Source organism: Astatotilapia calliptera, chromosome 17 (assembly GCF_964374335.1).
Source record: "Astatotilapia calliptera chromosome 17, fAstCal68.1, whole genome shotgun sequence".
In the NCBI taxonomy this organism is placed as follows: domain Eukaryota; kingdom Metazoa; phylum Chordata; class Actinopteri; order Cichliformes; family Cichlidae; genus Astatotilapia; species Astatotilapia calliptera.
The window spans coordinates 13,845,786-13,861,742 of NC_137438.1; the positions used below are offsets into that span (position 1 = coordinate 13,845,786).

The 15,957-nt window shown below is 45.0% G+C and overlaps 1 protein-coding gene across 1 annotated transcript in view; it reads left to right on the forward strand.

The window, feature by feature from the left end:
• LOC145421272 (uncharacterized) overlaps positions 1 to 3,513 on the forward strand; it is a 39,097-nt gene extending 35,584 nt beyond the window's left edge. Inside the window, exons 7-8 of the mRNA XM_080291341.1 lie at positions 2,880 to 3,317; positions 3,368 to 3,513. Of these exons, the coding sequence (XP_080147467.1) occupies positions 2,880 to 3,317; positions 3,368 to 3,513 (584 nt within the window). The remainder of the gene's footprint in view (positions 1 to 2,879; positions 3,318 to 3,367) is intronic.
• Positions 3,514 to 15,957: the final 12,444 nt, after the last annotated feature.

Here is a 15,957-nt window from a genome sequence, read left to right on the forward strand (position 1 = left end):
TTGAATGTTTGATAAAGGATAGATCATGTTTCTCAATGTCTCCTACATGGTAAGTATGATGTAATTATTGCTCTAAAATAATTAGGGGCTGGTATGTAGGAGCCATATGAGTTGTTCATTTTTGATTAAGTGGGTTGGTTTAAATAGACTCACTGTATTGGTGCACGGGTGTGGGGTGTGTCTCATGATTGTGGTAGATGATAAATGTGGTTGCACTCACCTGTTCACGGCACCTGATGTTGATGAGCAGAAAGGTAGGGTGAGCATGAGGCAAAACTTTCTGTTGACCGCAGCTTGAGCGCAGCTTGAATGATTTTGATGTATTTTAACTAGAGCTTAATGGTTTTTGTATATTTGTGCACTAATTGATGCCATAGACCAGATTGTAAGTTGGCATAGTAGTTAGTGCAGTTATTGGTGAGTTGTAGTTATTTGTTTGTGCAGTCTGTGCATTTGTTTAATAGTTAATCCCATGTGCTGATTTATATATTGGACAGTTGCATGTGGAAATAAAGGAGCAAATGGTACAGAAGTGTATTTTATGCGTTTATTGTTGCGCGTCATCTGTGTCCTCATGTTTAGCCTGCCGCGGCCATAGGTTGGAGAAGCTGCAACAGCTGTTCTTGGGCACAGGGATGACGGTGGATCTTTTGAAGCATGTGGGGACCACAGACTTCGCCAGGGACTCGTTAAGATGGAAGTGAACACACCTGCTAGCTGGTCAGCACAGCAGCGCAGCAGACGGCCGGTGATGCCGTCTGGCCCCACCGCTTTCCTTGTGTTCACTCTCCTCAATGCCGCTCGGACGTCGTGCTCCACGATGCTGATCACCGGTCTCTCTAGAAGGTAAACTCAAACTTGGATTTATTGTAAAAAAAACAAAAACTACACTGAAAACTACAAAATCAAACAGGCTGAAAGGAGCAATTAGGGAATGAGAAACAGGAGAGGAACACAGCTGGGGCAAATCAGGGCTGACGAGACAAAGAAAGCAAAACCAGACACATTAACATGAGACATGGACTTTCAAAGTAAAACAGAAAACACAGAATGAACTTACAGAGCAGTGTTGGGAAGGTTACTTTTAAAATGTATTCCATTACAGAATACAGAATACATGCCCCAAAATGTATTCTGTAACGTATTCCGTTACGTTACTCAATGACAGTAACGTATTCTGAATACTTTGGATTACTTAATATATTATCATGCTTTTTACAACAACGTGAATGTACTATTGCCGTGTGATTTATTACTATTACTGAAGGTCCGCGACTCCGAACTGTAGTAAAGGGACCTCTGACTAATACGGCGGGGTCCCTGTCGGCTCGTAGCCGAAAACTAGCTTTACTTTGTTGTGTGGGTCAACTTTTCTTGACAGAGAGACAGAGAGAGGCGTTGAAAGACTGCTCCAACGGAACTTATTGTTTTCGGAGGAAAACACGAACACAGTGTACAGTCTTAATAGCTTACTTACAACTGGGCTCATCAGGCACTCTTCTTGGCTGAAGTGGTTATTATTATATTTACATGCTTCCAGCTCCCGTTTTTCCTCGATGACAACTCCTACCTTTCCACTCCCCTTTTTCTCTCTCCCTCCTCGCGCTCACAGACCCATAACGTGTATGGCAGTCCATTCTCTCTGCAACACGGACTACACTGCCCATGATGCTACATTCTTTAGAGCTATGCTTGTAGCATTCTGCCTGTTAGCTTAGCACAACAACAACAACAACAACGAAAAGGCGCTCTCTCACCTAGGAAACACACAGTCGCAGAGAGAGAGAGAGAGCGTCGCCCATGGTTACGGTGGCCTGTAACCATGGCAACCGTAGCGCTGCCGCCTGGAACAACAGAACGTAGCTGTCAAACAAAACCCAAACAGTCCTGACCCGCGACAAAATGAAACAGGAAAGTACCGCAGTGTAATCCATTTATTTCAACAAAGTAACTGTATTCTGAATACCACCTTTTTAAACGGTAACTGTAACGGAATACAGTTACTCATATTTTGTATTTTAAATACGTAACGGCGGTACATGTATTCCATTACTCCCCAACACTGTTACAGAGACAGACTCACAAGCAGACACTGCAACAGAAGGAACAGAGACGAGAGACCAGGGCAGACACAGACACCGACTGGACACAGAACAGAGGGAAGTATGGAACCAAACTTAAGAACTACAAAATCACACACCAAGAAGAACTGGGGAAAGAGAAATGCAAAACAGAAACCAAAACCTTCACAGTAATAAACTGTACAAAAGGCCCCGTAGTTATGGTTTTATTCTGTTCAGTTGTTAGTTCACCTGTAGTTTTTAGAGTGGCCAGTAGAGGTTACCCCGCCGCTTTGTATGAGAGAGACTATGTCCAGGGAGAAACCTGGGCAAAGCACCTGAGCTTTTCTGCTCCAGATTACTGGCAGAGAATTGGTTATTCCGTGAGAAGTGTGCGTTAATGAGCAACAGACCACACACACACACACACCCATGCCCACGCACCTAAACCTGTATGCAATACCTGCTCCTCTGACAATCCCTGTTACCTTCAACTGTGTGAAGTCAATACAAGAGTCTGCACTATCCTCGGTGTCTTCATTGTCTCCCTTCTGAACATTCATCCGGGCCTTGAGCAGTGTTCTGGCCGACACTCCGGGGAGTGGTAGCTGCAAACCTGAACTAGCACCTTACAGTCCTCCCAGTACAAGCTATCTACCCAACATTAATGGTCCTTCGAGCCGGATGTAAGCTGCTTCTACCCTAACAAGATGGATGATAGTCAGAACTTCTCAGCTCTTGGTGCGCGCCCACGGCGTAATGTACGTCGTCCCCTCTGCTATTAAGCTTATGAGACTGACTTCTCCGGGCTTGGTGCAGGTTACCAGGAGGAAGGTGAGACAGGAGGCGACACCCGTTCTTCCCACCATCCTCCGTCTGACCCCTCTGATGACCGCTCACACGGCCATGTCACATCATTGAGAGCAGAGTTAGAAGATATACAATGTGAAAGGTTCCTGTTCCAGCAGTCGCATGACCAGATGAGAGCCGGGCTGGCTAATTTCCAGGCCCTTCATGCTAGTTTGCTGCAGTTGCTGGACCGTGCAGAGAGTCTGCAGCTCAGTCCACCGCCCAGAGCCCCTGCTGTTCATCTCCAGCCACCCCCTGCTGAAGAGCAAGAGGACTGGCCTCCACCACCTCCTCCTGTTGTGTTCAAGGAGGAGTCTGTCTCCAGCCAGTGTCCAGTTGCAGACCGTATCGATACGATGATGAAAGAGCTCCGGGATCTGAAGAGGGAGTCTATGGCTGCACAGGAGAGTCAGATCATCCCCCCACATGAATCTAAGCCAGGGTTCACTTCTCCTCAGCCAAGGACCACCTACCCTCCAGCGCCGCCTCCGAGAGCACACCCCCCTCCATTCCAACCACTGCCAGCTCCACCTCCGTCCTCATCTACTCCTTTCTTGACCTACAGGGGACCTCGTCCAAGCATTCCCAAGCTCACACGCTGTGATCCTGGGGAATTTTACTCATCTAAAGATGGCGCTAGAGAACTTATTGCCCCCGGAGAGTTCAGAGCTCTTCAGGTACCAAGTCTTGTTAGATCACCTACACCTGGAGGAAGCAAAGTTGATAGCGGACGCTTACCTCCATTCTGCCACGCCCTTCAGTGACACTACGAACGCTCTTAACGACAGGCTTGGGCAGCCCCACCAGCTTTCCCTGAGAAGAATTGCTGCTGTCATGGACTCACCTGACATCCGCCGAGGGGATGCAGCCGCATTTGAGCGATTCTCTCTCCACATTCAGTCGCTCGTGGGCATGCTGAAGACTTTAGGCCCTGATGGGGAGGTCGAACTCCAGTGTGGCTCCCATGTGGCTCGACTCCTTAGTAAGCTTCCTTCAGAGCAAAGAGCTGATTTCCGTCGGTGCATGTACAACCATTCTGGTCAGGCTTACACCCTGGACGACCTGGCTACCTGGTTAAAGTACAAATCCTGGTGTCAGGACTATGACGGCTTGCCCACTCCAGCGATCACCAGAGAGAAGCCTGATGTCAGACCAAGCAGACGCTCTGTTGCAGTTCTTCACAGTGCAGAGAGCTCACCCAGGTCACCAGGTACCACTCCAAACAAAGCTAGGCAGCAACCCTACTGCGCCTTTTGTGATAACCGTGCCCATCACCTGAGTCAGTGTCAGGAGGTCATCAAGCTGAGTCGCGAACAGCTCACAGACTGGATAAAGACCAACAAGAGGTGCTGGCGTTGCGCTGCTCCCATCAGGCAGCACAGTGTACCCTCAAGAAACCCTGCAGCCTGTGTCAGGGTCGTCATCTGCAGGTCCTTCATGACGTGAATTCTAAGCCCTTAAAGACACATGGCCCAGTGTCTGCTCCCCTACGAGAAGGTGAGAATCCTACGGGCGTCCTGTACCTCGATCGTCCTACAGAGAGCGGCCAAGTCCTGTTAAAGGTTGTCCCAGTCATCCTTCGCCATAATGGCAAGACTTTGAGCACTCACGCAGTTTTGGATGATGGGTCAGAGAGGACTATGCTGCTACCCACCGCTGCCCAGAAGCTTGACCTTCAAGGCATCCCAGAGACACTTCCATTGCACACTATCAGGCAAGATGTGCAAACTCTTTATGGATCATGTGTCTCATTCGAGATCTCCCCTGGTGGCAAACCTAAGCTGAAGTACAAAGTCCGCAACACCTTCACCGCCACCCGTATCGACCTAGCCGAGCACAGCTACCCGGTGGAGTCCTTGCAGCGGAAGTACAGACACCTCCGAGGCCTGCCTCTCCAGTCCTTCAAGAAGGTCAAACCTCTCCTTCTTATTGGCAGTGACCACCCACAGCTCATCACTCCAACTGAAGCTGTCCGTCTTGGTCCACCGTGTGGTCCCGCTGCTATGCGCACCAGGTTAGGGTGGACACTACAGGGTCCCTCCAGCCTTATAGGTTCCTCTTCGCTGCCACAACAGTGCCTCTTCACGACCGCCATTCCTCCCCAGGTGAGTGAGCTACTCAAACATGTAGAAAAGTTATGGCAGGTAGATGTTGTCCCGGTGCCAGAAGGCAAGGTGGTTACCCGTTCAAGAGAAGATAACTATGCAGTTAGCCTGCTAGAGCAGAAGACAGTTCATGTAGATGTCGAGGGCATCCCACGCTATGCCACCCCCCTCCTTCGCCGCGAGAACATGCCACACCTTAAAGCTAGCCCTAACGCTGTCGTTCCCAGTTTGAGAAGTCTGTAGAGAAGGCTCCAGAAAGATCCAGAATGAGCTAAGATCTACTGGGCGGAGATAGAGAAGTTGGTCCAGGCCGGTTCGGTGGTTAAGGTGTCCCCCTCTGAGGTTGCTCAAGCAGATGAGTCATGGTACATCCCTCACCACCTTGTTAGCCACAACGGCAAAGATCGCCTTGTGTTTAACTGTTCGTTCCAGTTCCAAGGCCAAGCCCTCAACGAACATCCTCTACCTGGGCCTACCCTGAGCGCATCGCTCCTTGGTGTCCTCCTTCGCTTTCGAGAGCATGCCGTAGCCATTAGTGGTGACATTAAAGGTATGTTCCACCAGATTTGCCTTCTTCCCGAGGATCGTTCCCTCCTGCGGTTTGTGTGGCGGGATCTGCACCCCGAGGAACCGGTGGCTGTTTATGAATGGCAGGTCCTCCCCTTCGGTACAACCTGTAGCCCATGCTGTGCAACCTTCGCTCTGCAGCGCCACGCCAGGGACCACACGGAAGGAGTTGATCCACTACGTCACTCTGTGGGACAGTGCTTCTATGTTGATAACCTTCTCCAGAGTGTGCCGACCCCTGAAGAAGCCCGGGACCTAGTGGACAGGCTAAGAACCCTCCTGTCTTCTGCTGGATTTGTCCTTCGTCAGTGGGCCAGTAATGAACCCAGCACCATTGGCCATCTACCTGAAGACCTCAGATCCACAAGTGCAGAACTTTGGCTCACTCAAGACAAATCAGACACCTCTGAGCCAACTCTGGGCCTTAGCTGGCACTTCCCCACGCACACCTTGGGTTACAGACACCGCAAAATCAGTTATGGCGCCCCCACTATGCGGAATATTTATAAGGTTCTCGCAAGCCAATACGACCCACTTGGCTTTATCCTACCGTACACCACCCGAGCCAAGATGCTGGTGAGGCGCCTTTGGGATCAACAGAGGGGATGGGATGACCCACAGCTTCCGCCAGAACTACTCCAGCAGTGGAAAACCTGGGAAGAGGAATTGCCGTTCCTTGCACAAGTCCTGCTTCCTCGCCCATATCTCCCAAAGCACATCACGGAGTCAGTTAGTGAGAGAGAGATTCACATATTCTTTGATGCATCAGAGCAGGCTTATGGCGCAGTGGCCTACATGAGAACAGTGAGAGGTGATGGCAGCTCACATCTGGCCTTCCTGATGGCTCGCTCCCATGTTGCCCCTAAACGCATTCTCTCCAAGCCTAGACTCGAGCTGTGTGGTGCCCTCTCCGGAGCTCATCTCTCCCGTCTCCTTAGAAATGAGCTCACTCTGGACATAAAGAGAATAGTGCTGTGGTCTGACTCCACAACTGTACTCACCTGGTTGAGGTCCCAGTCATGCCACTTCAAGGTCTTTGTCGGCACCCGCGTGGCTGAGATCCAGGAAGTAACTTACTCGCACACCTGGCGCTACGTGGATTCAGCCCAGAACCCCGCAGATGATATAACCCGTGGGAAGTCCCTTCCCGAGATGACCAGACCGAATAGATGGAGTCAAGGGCCTCCTTTCCTGCTCCTAGGTCCAGAACAGTGGCCTCCAGAGCCAAGCGGCACCCTGGCTGAGCCTCCAGGCCCATCTGAGCTCCATAAAGAGTCCTTTTGTGGATTTTCTACCACCTTTGACCCCGCCACCTCGAACTTCAGCAAATATGACACCTGGACACAGCTGCTGGAAGCTGCTATTACGCAGTTGCATGGGGCGGCCAAAGGCGGTGGAACTTCATCGGCTTATGACTATGTTCAAGCAGAGATGCACATCCTGAGAGAAGCTCAACAGGAGAGATTCCCTGAGGAGTATCGACTCCTTAAGCAGGGGAAATCTATCAGTCGCAGCAGTCGTCTCCTTGCACTATCCCCTGAGTTCGACCACGAGAATGAGGTCATCCGTGTAGGTGGACGTCTTCGCTGCTCTGAAGATCTCGCCTTTACCAGCTCCCATCCTTTACAGGGAGTGCAGAATTATTAGGCAAGTTGTATTTTTGAGGAATAATTTTATTATTGAACAACAACCATGTTCTCAATGAACCCAAAAAACTCATTAAGGTTCAAGGTTCAAGGTTCTTTATTTGTCACATGCATAGTTATACAAGTATAACACACAGTGAAATGTAGCCTGACACGCTCCTCGACATGTGCAAAAAAATTGGGGGGGTGTAGAGGAAGGACATTATATATATATATATATATATATATATATATATATATATATATATATGTATATATATATATATATATATATGTATGTATGTATGTATGTATGTATGTATGTATGTATGTATGTATGTATATATATATGTATGTATGTATGTATGTATGTATGTATGTATGTATGTATATATATATATATATATATATATATATATATGTATGTATGTATGTATATATATATATATATATATATATATGTATGTATATATATATATATATATATATATATATATATATATGTATGTATGTATGTATGTATATATATATATATATATATATATATGTATGTATGTATGTATATATATATATATATATATATATATATATGTATATATATATATATATATACCCTCTGCAACCACCAAGTACCTGCAGAGGGTCAGGCAAGTCCTGAGGAGTCAGCTGAATGGTAAGAACAAGATCCGGGCCATCAACACATACGCCCTGCCCGTGATCAGGTACCCTGCTGGGGTAATAGGCTGGCCAAAGGAGGAGATAGAAGCCACTGACATAAAGACAAGAAAGCTCCTTACCATGCATGGAGGGTTTCACCCCAAGTCCAGCACCCTGAGGCTGTACGCTAAGCGGAAGGAAGGGGGCCGGGGACTGGTGAGTGTCAGCACCACAGTCCAGGATGAGACAAGGAACATCCAAGAATACATTGGGAAGATGGCCCCAACTGACCGAGTGCTCAGTGAATACCTCAGGCAGCAGAAACCCAAGAAAGAGGAGGGAGACGAGGAACCATCATGGAAGGACAGGCCCCTGCACGGTATGTACCACCGGCAGATAGAGGTGGTGGCTGATATCCAGAAATCCTACCAGTGGCTGGACAAAGCTGGACTGAAAGACAGCACAGAGGCACTAATCATGGCAGCACAAGAACAAGCTCTGAGTACAAGATCCATAGAGGCTGGGGTCTATCACACCAGGCAAGACCCCAGGTGCAGGCTGTGTAAAGATGCCCCAGAGACAATCCAGCACATAACAGCAGGGTGCAAGATGCTAGCAGGCAAGGCATACATGGAACGCCATAACCAAGTGGCCGGCATAGTGTACAGGAACATCTGTGCCGAGTATAACCTAGAAGTCCCGAGGTCAAAATGGGAGATGCCCCCAAGGGTGGTGGAGAATGACCGAGCTAAGATCCTGTGGGACTTCCAGATACAGACGGACAAAATGGTGGTGGCTAACCAACCGGACATAGTGGTGGTAGACAAACAGAAGAAGACGGCCGTAGTGATCGATGTAGCGGTTCCGAATGACAGCAATATCAGGAAGAAGGAACACGAGAAGCTGGAGAAATACCAAGGGCTCAGAGAAGAGCTCGAGAGGATGTGGAGGGTGAAGGTAACGGTGGTCCCCGTGGTAATCGGAGCACTAGGTGCGGTGACTCCCAAGCTAGGCGAGTGGCTCCAGCAGATCCCGGGAATAACATCGGAGATCTCTGTCCAGAAGAGCGCAGTCCTGGGAACAGCTAAGATACTGCGCAGGGCCCTCAAGCTCCCAGGCCTCTGGTAGAGGACCCGAGCTTGAAGGATAAACCGCCCGCAGGGGCGTGCTGGGTGTTTATATATATATATATATATATTCGTCCGGCTGTACCTTCCAAGCCTGCAGCTTCGGCAGAAATGGCGGTCATCCCCTGCAGATATCACACAAGGTTTGGTGGTGATGATCGTAGATCCTCAGCTGCCTTGCGCTTCCTGGCTCGTGGGCCGCATCTCCAAAGTCCACCCCAGTCCCGACGGGCACATCAGGTCTGCTGACATCAAGGTGAAGGACCAGACCTTCACCTGACCTGTGGCGAGGCTGGTGGTACTGCCTGCCCTCCCGGACGAAGACAGGACAATCACCGTGACTTTGTTTGTAAAATTGCCTTTTGTTGTGAGCAAATGTACTTCATACATTTGGGGGCGGCTGTACAAAAGGCCCCGTAGTTATGGTTTTATTCTGTTCAGTTGTTAGTTCACCTGTAGTTTTTAGAGTGGCCAGTAGAGGTTACCCCGCCACTTTGTATGAGAGAGACTATGTCCAGGGAGAAACGTGGACAAAGCACCTGAGCTTTTCTGCTCCAGATTACCGGCAGAGAATTGGTTATTCCGTGAGAAGTGTGCGTTAATGAGCAACAGACCACACACACACACACACACCCATGCCCACGCACCTAAACCTGTATGCAATACCTGCTCCTCTGACAATCCCTGTTACCTTCAACTGTGTGAAGTCAATACAAGAGTCTGCACTATCCTCGGTGTCTTCATTGTCTCCCTTCTGAATATTCATCCGGGCCTTGAGCAGTGTTCTGGCCGACACTCCGGGGAGTGGTAGCTGCAAACCTGAACTAGCACCTTACAGTCCTCCCAGTACAAGCTATCTACCCAACATAAATCAAAAATGAGAACACATAAAGGTACCAAACTGAAAACACTGGGTCAATGACCCAGGTACCCTAATACACTCAAGGAAAGATTCAGGATATTGTTTTCAGAATATAGTTTCTCTCTGCTCCCCAGTTATAAGTTTGCCATTTTCCTCTGTCAAACAGCTCATGCTCAATAACTAACCCCACTTTCCCTGTGCTCTAGAGGCTCTGTGTCATCCTGCCCTGGGAAACCACCAGCTCCCAAGTTTTCCCCAGTGACCCCTTTCCTGAGACCCTTCGTCGCCCTGTACCATTCCCCTGTGTTGTATAGAGTTGTAAACAGAGATGGGCAGTAACGCGTTACCTGTAATCCAATTACTTTTTTCAAGTAACGAGTAAAGTAAGGGATCACTATTGCAAAAACGGTAATTAGATTACAGTTACTTTGCCGTAGGAACGCTGCGTTACTGCGTTACTAAAACCGTGATTTTTTTTGCAAGAATGTCTCATGACAGTGACGTAAGCAAGTGCGACGTTCGTGACAACAGCTGTGTGCAGAGCAACAATGGATCATATATCGAGTGCGGGAGAGAGTATGAGCGTGCAGCGTTTAAAGTGTGGAAGTACTGACCTTATTTTGAGTTTGATTCCATAAAAAGTGACAAAAACATTAGCGTCCATTAGCATTGTGCGTGGGAAGAAAACTTATTTTTACTGCAAAAAAATCCCCCCTAAACGTCCAAGCAAGCACCGAGTGCGCTACCACGTAATGGGAAACTCACAGAGAAACTCGCGGATTCTTCAACTGACTGCTGCGGCACACCTGCACCAGGATAAACCTCCGCCTACCCCGCTCCTGCTTTACAGGTGAAAATAGAGCAAAAGGACCGCTACTCTTTGACTTGATTTATTTTCTGCTGTGTTTTACTTGCATCTATTTGAAAGACTGAGTGTAAACACACACAAAAAATTATTTAATGTGCTGGAATGTGCAGAAAATAGGTTTAAATATTAAATAAATTTCTTCCAGTCAGAGAATGTTGCATATAATAAAATTTTTGCTTGATGCATAAAGTTAAAAGATTAAAACTAATAAAACAAGTTTTAAAAAGGGACTTTTCCATCACATTTTGTATGATGGATTATGCAGAAAAAGCAGAATTGGGCTGAAAGATCTATCGCTTTATTACCTATTCAGGTTGTAAATCGTGTTTTTAAAAAGTAACTAAGTAACTAAGTAATTAATTACTTTTTAAAATAAGTAATCAGTAAAGTAACTGGATTACTTTTTGGGGGAAGTAATCAGTAATTAGTTACTGATTACTTTTTTCAAGTAACTTGACCAACACAGGTTGTAAATAGTAGTTATCGCACTAACTGCAAATTCGTTTCACTGTACTTGAACCATGCTGTCGCTGTTTCACCAAATAAATCACTTGTGTTAATTCTGAGCTTACTGCATCTGCGTTTGAGTCTTTCCCTTCCATGCTGGCCACAGGCCATCGTGACAGGATGTCTCATCTGAAGGCTAAGCTTCTGCTAGTCTAGCTCTTAGGGTCACTGAGGCATGCTAACCCCCTTGACCACCTTAATATGTCAATCACTCATGGGCAAAACTGAAAAATAAAACAAAAAATAATAATAATGAAATGCTACTCATCAGATTAAAACAAGTAACAACATGTCATTTACCTTAATGGATTGCCTATAGCAGATATATTCTAACCCAAAAATAACACTTCTCACTATTGCCAATAATAAGAAAACTAAAAAGGGTAGGCCAAATTATTTAAAAAAAAATAAGTCACTCACCAAGACTTTAAAAATAAAACTGCAAAATAGAATTAAAAAAATAAAATATCTATCTAGATCTTTACAGCCAACATTTTTTTTATCTTAATTGGATAGACTAATTCTCAAATAAATTTGAAAAATGAAGTAAGAATAAAATGAGACCTCTCAAAATAGCCAGTATTTACAAAATTGCAAAAGGGTTGGCATAGTAATAAAAAAAAAGAAATTATGAAATCATGTCTTTTCCTACAATTCTCAAACTAATTTGCAGAACACAGCAGATTTAGAACAGAACATTTTAATTTCTTCCTCCTCTTTTGTCTTGTTTAAGGCTTGTTTGTTTTGCAGGGCCTGAACAGCTCCATGGTCCTTTTGTCTGGGTGAGTTCTGAGGCTTTCTGTGTTGTTGGGGTCTCCACACCTGGGCGGAGTCCCCTCACTTCCACAGACTGGCACCTGTGAGTAATTAATAATGAATTAGTAATTATTGTCTTTCTCTGCTCACAGTAAACATCCAGATGTTGTTACTCTACATTGCCATAACTTGCCTTTGTTCACTGATCTACCCGCAACTTCTGTGTCGGGTCTAAACTCAGACCTCGCTGACTCAGAGACTTATTCCCATGAAGGAAAAAAAGCAGGGCAACAGCGGTCGATCTACAGTATTTTACTTGTGCAAGGGAGGCCTCGTCGGTATCTTAGGAACGCACTTCAAATCCTACCACAAAATGGCTCCGACTCTGGCCTCCGCTCGCTGCCTTTTATTGAAAAAATTGTTACAATAAACAATAGTTTACAATAGTTTACTCAAGCACCTCCCCTTGTAAAACCCCCCTTGGTTACAAAGACAAGGCACTGTGTGTGTGCGCACGTGTAAGCATGTGTGCAAGAATGTGTGTGTATGTGGTGGTGTGTGTGGGGGTGTCTCTCTCTGTGTGCGTGACTTCCTGATCACAACATCCTTAGTCATAAAGGGGTAATCTCCCCCACACCCAAAATATGGTTCAATTCCTGTATTGGTTCACCATACACAACACAGTGAAGTCATAAAAGGGCAGGAAGCTTACCAAACATCAAACAAACCTTCACAAGGGATGTGCTTGTGATAAAACACTACAGCCTCCCCCGCAACCTCGACGCGCTAGGGAGGGGGCCAAAGGAATGCCTTTGATCACAGAGTTTGAAACAATGTAGAGATGGTAAGCATAAAAATGACATTTAACAATTCACTTTAACATTTCCCTCCTGTTTTGTTATTTTTATGCTCCAAATTATTCCCGTGTAGTATGTTCTCAGCCATGCACCACTTGCTTGACATTTTCAGCGCAGGCGTCATTTATACACAGGCTTCTGTCATGTCATTAATTTCATTAATTTCAAATTGTTGCAAAAGTACATAATTAACAAATGTATTAGAAATCATTTTAGTTAGCATTGATCTTATACAAGGTAAAATGCATCATATACATAAACAAATCAATGTCAACAGTCCAAAAACAGGAGTTAATATTTTCAAAAGAAGATGCCACCAAGGACCAGACATTAACCAAGCTATCCAGCTTTGTGGTGTATCTCCTCCTGGTGTGCGATTCATCATGTATTTCTGCAATGTGGTTAAATTCTGCAGTGCTTCATAAATGTCTTCTTCACTTGTATATCTATCTGGTATGAACATACAACATGTTTCTCCTATCAATTTGCATACTCCGTGCGATGCAGTTATCAAGTCCAAAGTCAGTCTGTTTTGCAATACCATTGTCCTTATGGCCCTTTGCTCCTCTGCTAAGGCTGTCCCAAGGGTCTGGGTCCAATTTATGTCTCAGTAGTGCATATCTGTTGATTTCTACATGAGTTCCAACTTTCCCGACCCCAATCCATGGGAACAATCCTTGTAGGAACTTGGCTCTGGGTCCCCAGATTCGAAACTCCCAGGGGACCTCTATGGGCAGAAATCTGTGCCATCAGAAACTGAATTTGAATAAGTTAAATTTGAATTTGAATTGCTCAGACTGAATCTGAATTGTAACTTGAATAAATGCTTTTGAAAACCAAATTTGAATTAGTCTAATTTGAAATTGAATTTATGGTTTGAAAATGATCATCACTAAATTGAAATTGAGTTTTATATTTTGAAAATGAATTGATTTGCTTTGAAACTGCATTTTATCCTTTAAAAATTCAGCTCTCGAATAATTTCAGTTTCACTTCTCACCATTCAGTTTCAGTTCTACAATTCAATTTCAGTTCCAAAATTCAGTTTTTTGGAACTTACATCCGGTTCCGGTTCAAGCGCAGATTAATAGAACTACGTTTTACTAGTGGACCGAAAGTGTTACCGACGGGAATCTACAGCGTCTTGAGCTGAATTAAGACTTCAGAAGTCATTCGTCATGTCGAATGACCAGCAGATGAACTCTCAGGTTGGTAATAAATGTACTACATGTATAAGAACAAGCGTCATGTTAACAAATGATAGCCGTACGGTAACTTTTATGCTTATTGTAGCTCCTAGCTAAAAACGCTAATTTAGCGTAGTTTGCCCTGAATTCAGCTTTGACAACAAATATGATCGACTGTTTCTAGTAGAATTCCAAAGTTGTCATCTTGGACCCTCTCAGAGCACCCCCTCTGTATGCTTGCAGAGACCCCTACAGTAGGGAAACATGCAAAACGGTGTCCAAACCTTTGTATTTTAGCTTTATTTATGTCTTACACAGCATCCCAACTCTTTAGCTAACTTAATAACTTTAGCTAAAGTGAATAGTTAGTCTAATTCATTAGTGCAGCATTACTGGATCACTCCCTAGCTTTTAATTGTGACTGAGTTTTGTTTTGTTCTCTTTGTTTGTGTTTGTTTTACTTTTTACTCTGTACAGCAATTTGGTCAACTTGTGTAGTTTATAAATGTGCTTATAAATTGATTGATTGATTGACTGATTGCTGTTCAAAGCAGTGGATCACAAAACACAACATACAGTGTGTTGAAACTTTTGAAAGATATTTATTTTTGCCATTTAAATGGACAGAAAGTATGCTTTTAGCAGTGCCAACATTAAACTGTACCTCAGACAATTTAGGACCTGTAGGTATCAAAGTAGGTATCAAAGTGCAAAAACATGTAGTGCAAAAAATGATTTAACATAAACACGGTGAGGTTTGTCAATTCTTTGTAAACTTAACTGCTGAATTGCACCAACTGGAGACCTCATGTTCAGTAATAAAAGTATTTTCAGAGAAAGAGAAGAGAAATAAAATTAATTACAAGTATGTTCAGCCCCACAAACAGAAATAAAATAAATAATAAGTATTTTCAGCTTCATAAACAGTCAAACCAAAATAATATTGCCTCCATACAGGCCATGTAGATAAATAAAATATAATGGTATTTTAAGTGCTTCAGAAGCCCAAGTTTCACTTGGAAATAACCCTGCTTTACCTTGTAGAGCACCACTGAAGGCAACACATCATCATCATATGAGCACTACTCAACTTTGGTTCCATCAAACCAACGATTGTACCTCAAGAGGAGAAGCTTCTCAAACTTCTGATCAGACAACTTGTTCCTCTTTGGAGTGAGAATCAGGTTTCCCAGGCTGACAAGCCTTTCAACTGGGGCACTTGAAGGAGTAGCTGCATTAAGTTTAAGAGAGAGTTTCTTTATCAATGATTCAGAGAGTCTAACCCTGTTGCTCCTGATTTGAGGTACTCGGCTACCTCACCTTCAGCAGTGGCATATATGTCCTCATTTTCTTCAAAGGAGAAGAACTCATCCTCTTTGCTAGAATCTGCGTGCTGTGTTGTGTTGGTGGCGCTGGTACCTGGTTGTAGCTGATCTTGCTCAGGGAGAGGTTTTCTTTTTTTTTTTTTTTCTTTTTTTTTTTGACGAATAACACTTCTGTGGCTTGCAATCCGGTGGACGAGTCTGGGTTTGGCAGTTGCCAGGAGAACGGTACTTTTCAGACTGCACTGTGTCATGTGTAAAGGAGGGGAGATTATTGTGTGGGGTTGTTTTTCAGGAGCTGGGCTCAGCCCCTTAGTACCAGTGAAAAGAACTCTTAATGCTTGATCATAGCAAGACATTTTGGACAATTTCATGCTTCTGACTTTGTGGGAACAGTTTGAGGATGGTCCCTTTCTGTTGAAACAGAACTGTGCACAAGTGCGCAAAGTAAGGTCCATAAAGACATGGATGTGCGAGTTTGCTGTGGAAAAACTTGACTGGCCTGCACAGAGTCCTGACCTCAGCCCAACAGAACACCTTTGGGATGAGTTACAGTGGAATTTGTGAGCCAAACCTTCTCGTCCAACATCAGTGTTCAACCCCACAAA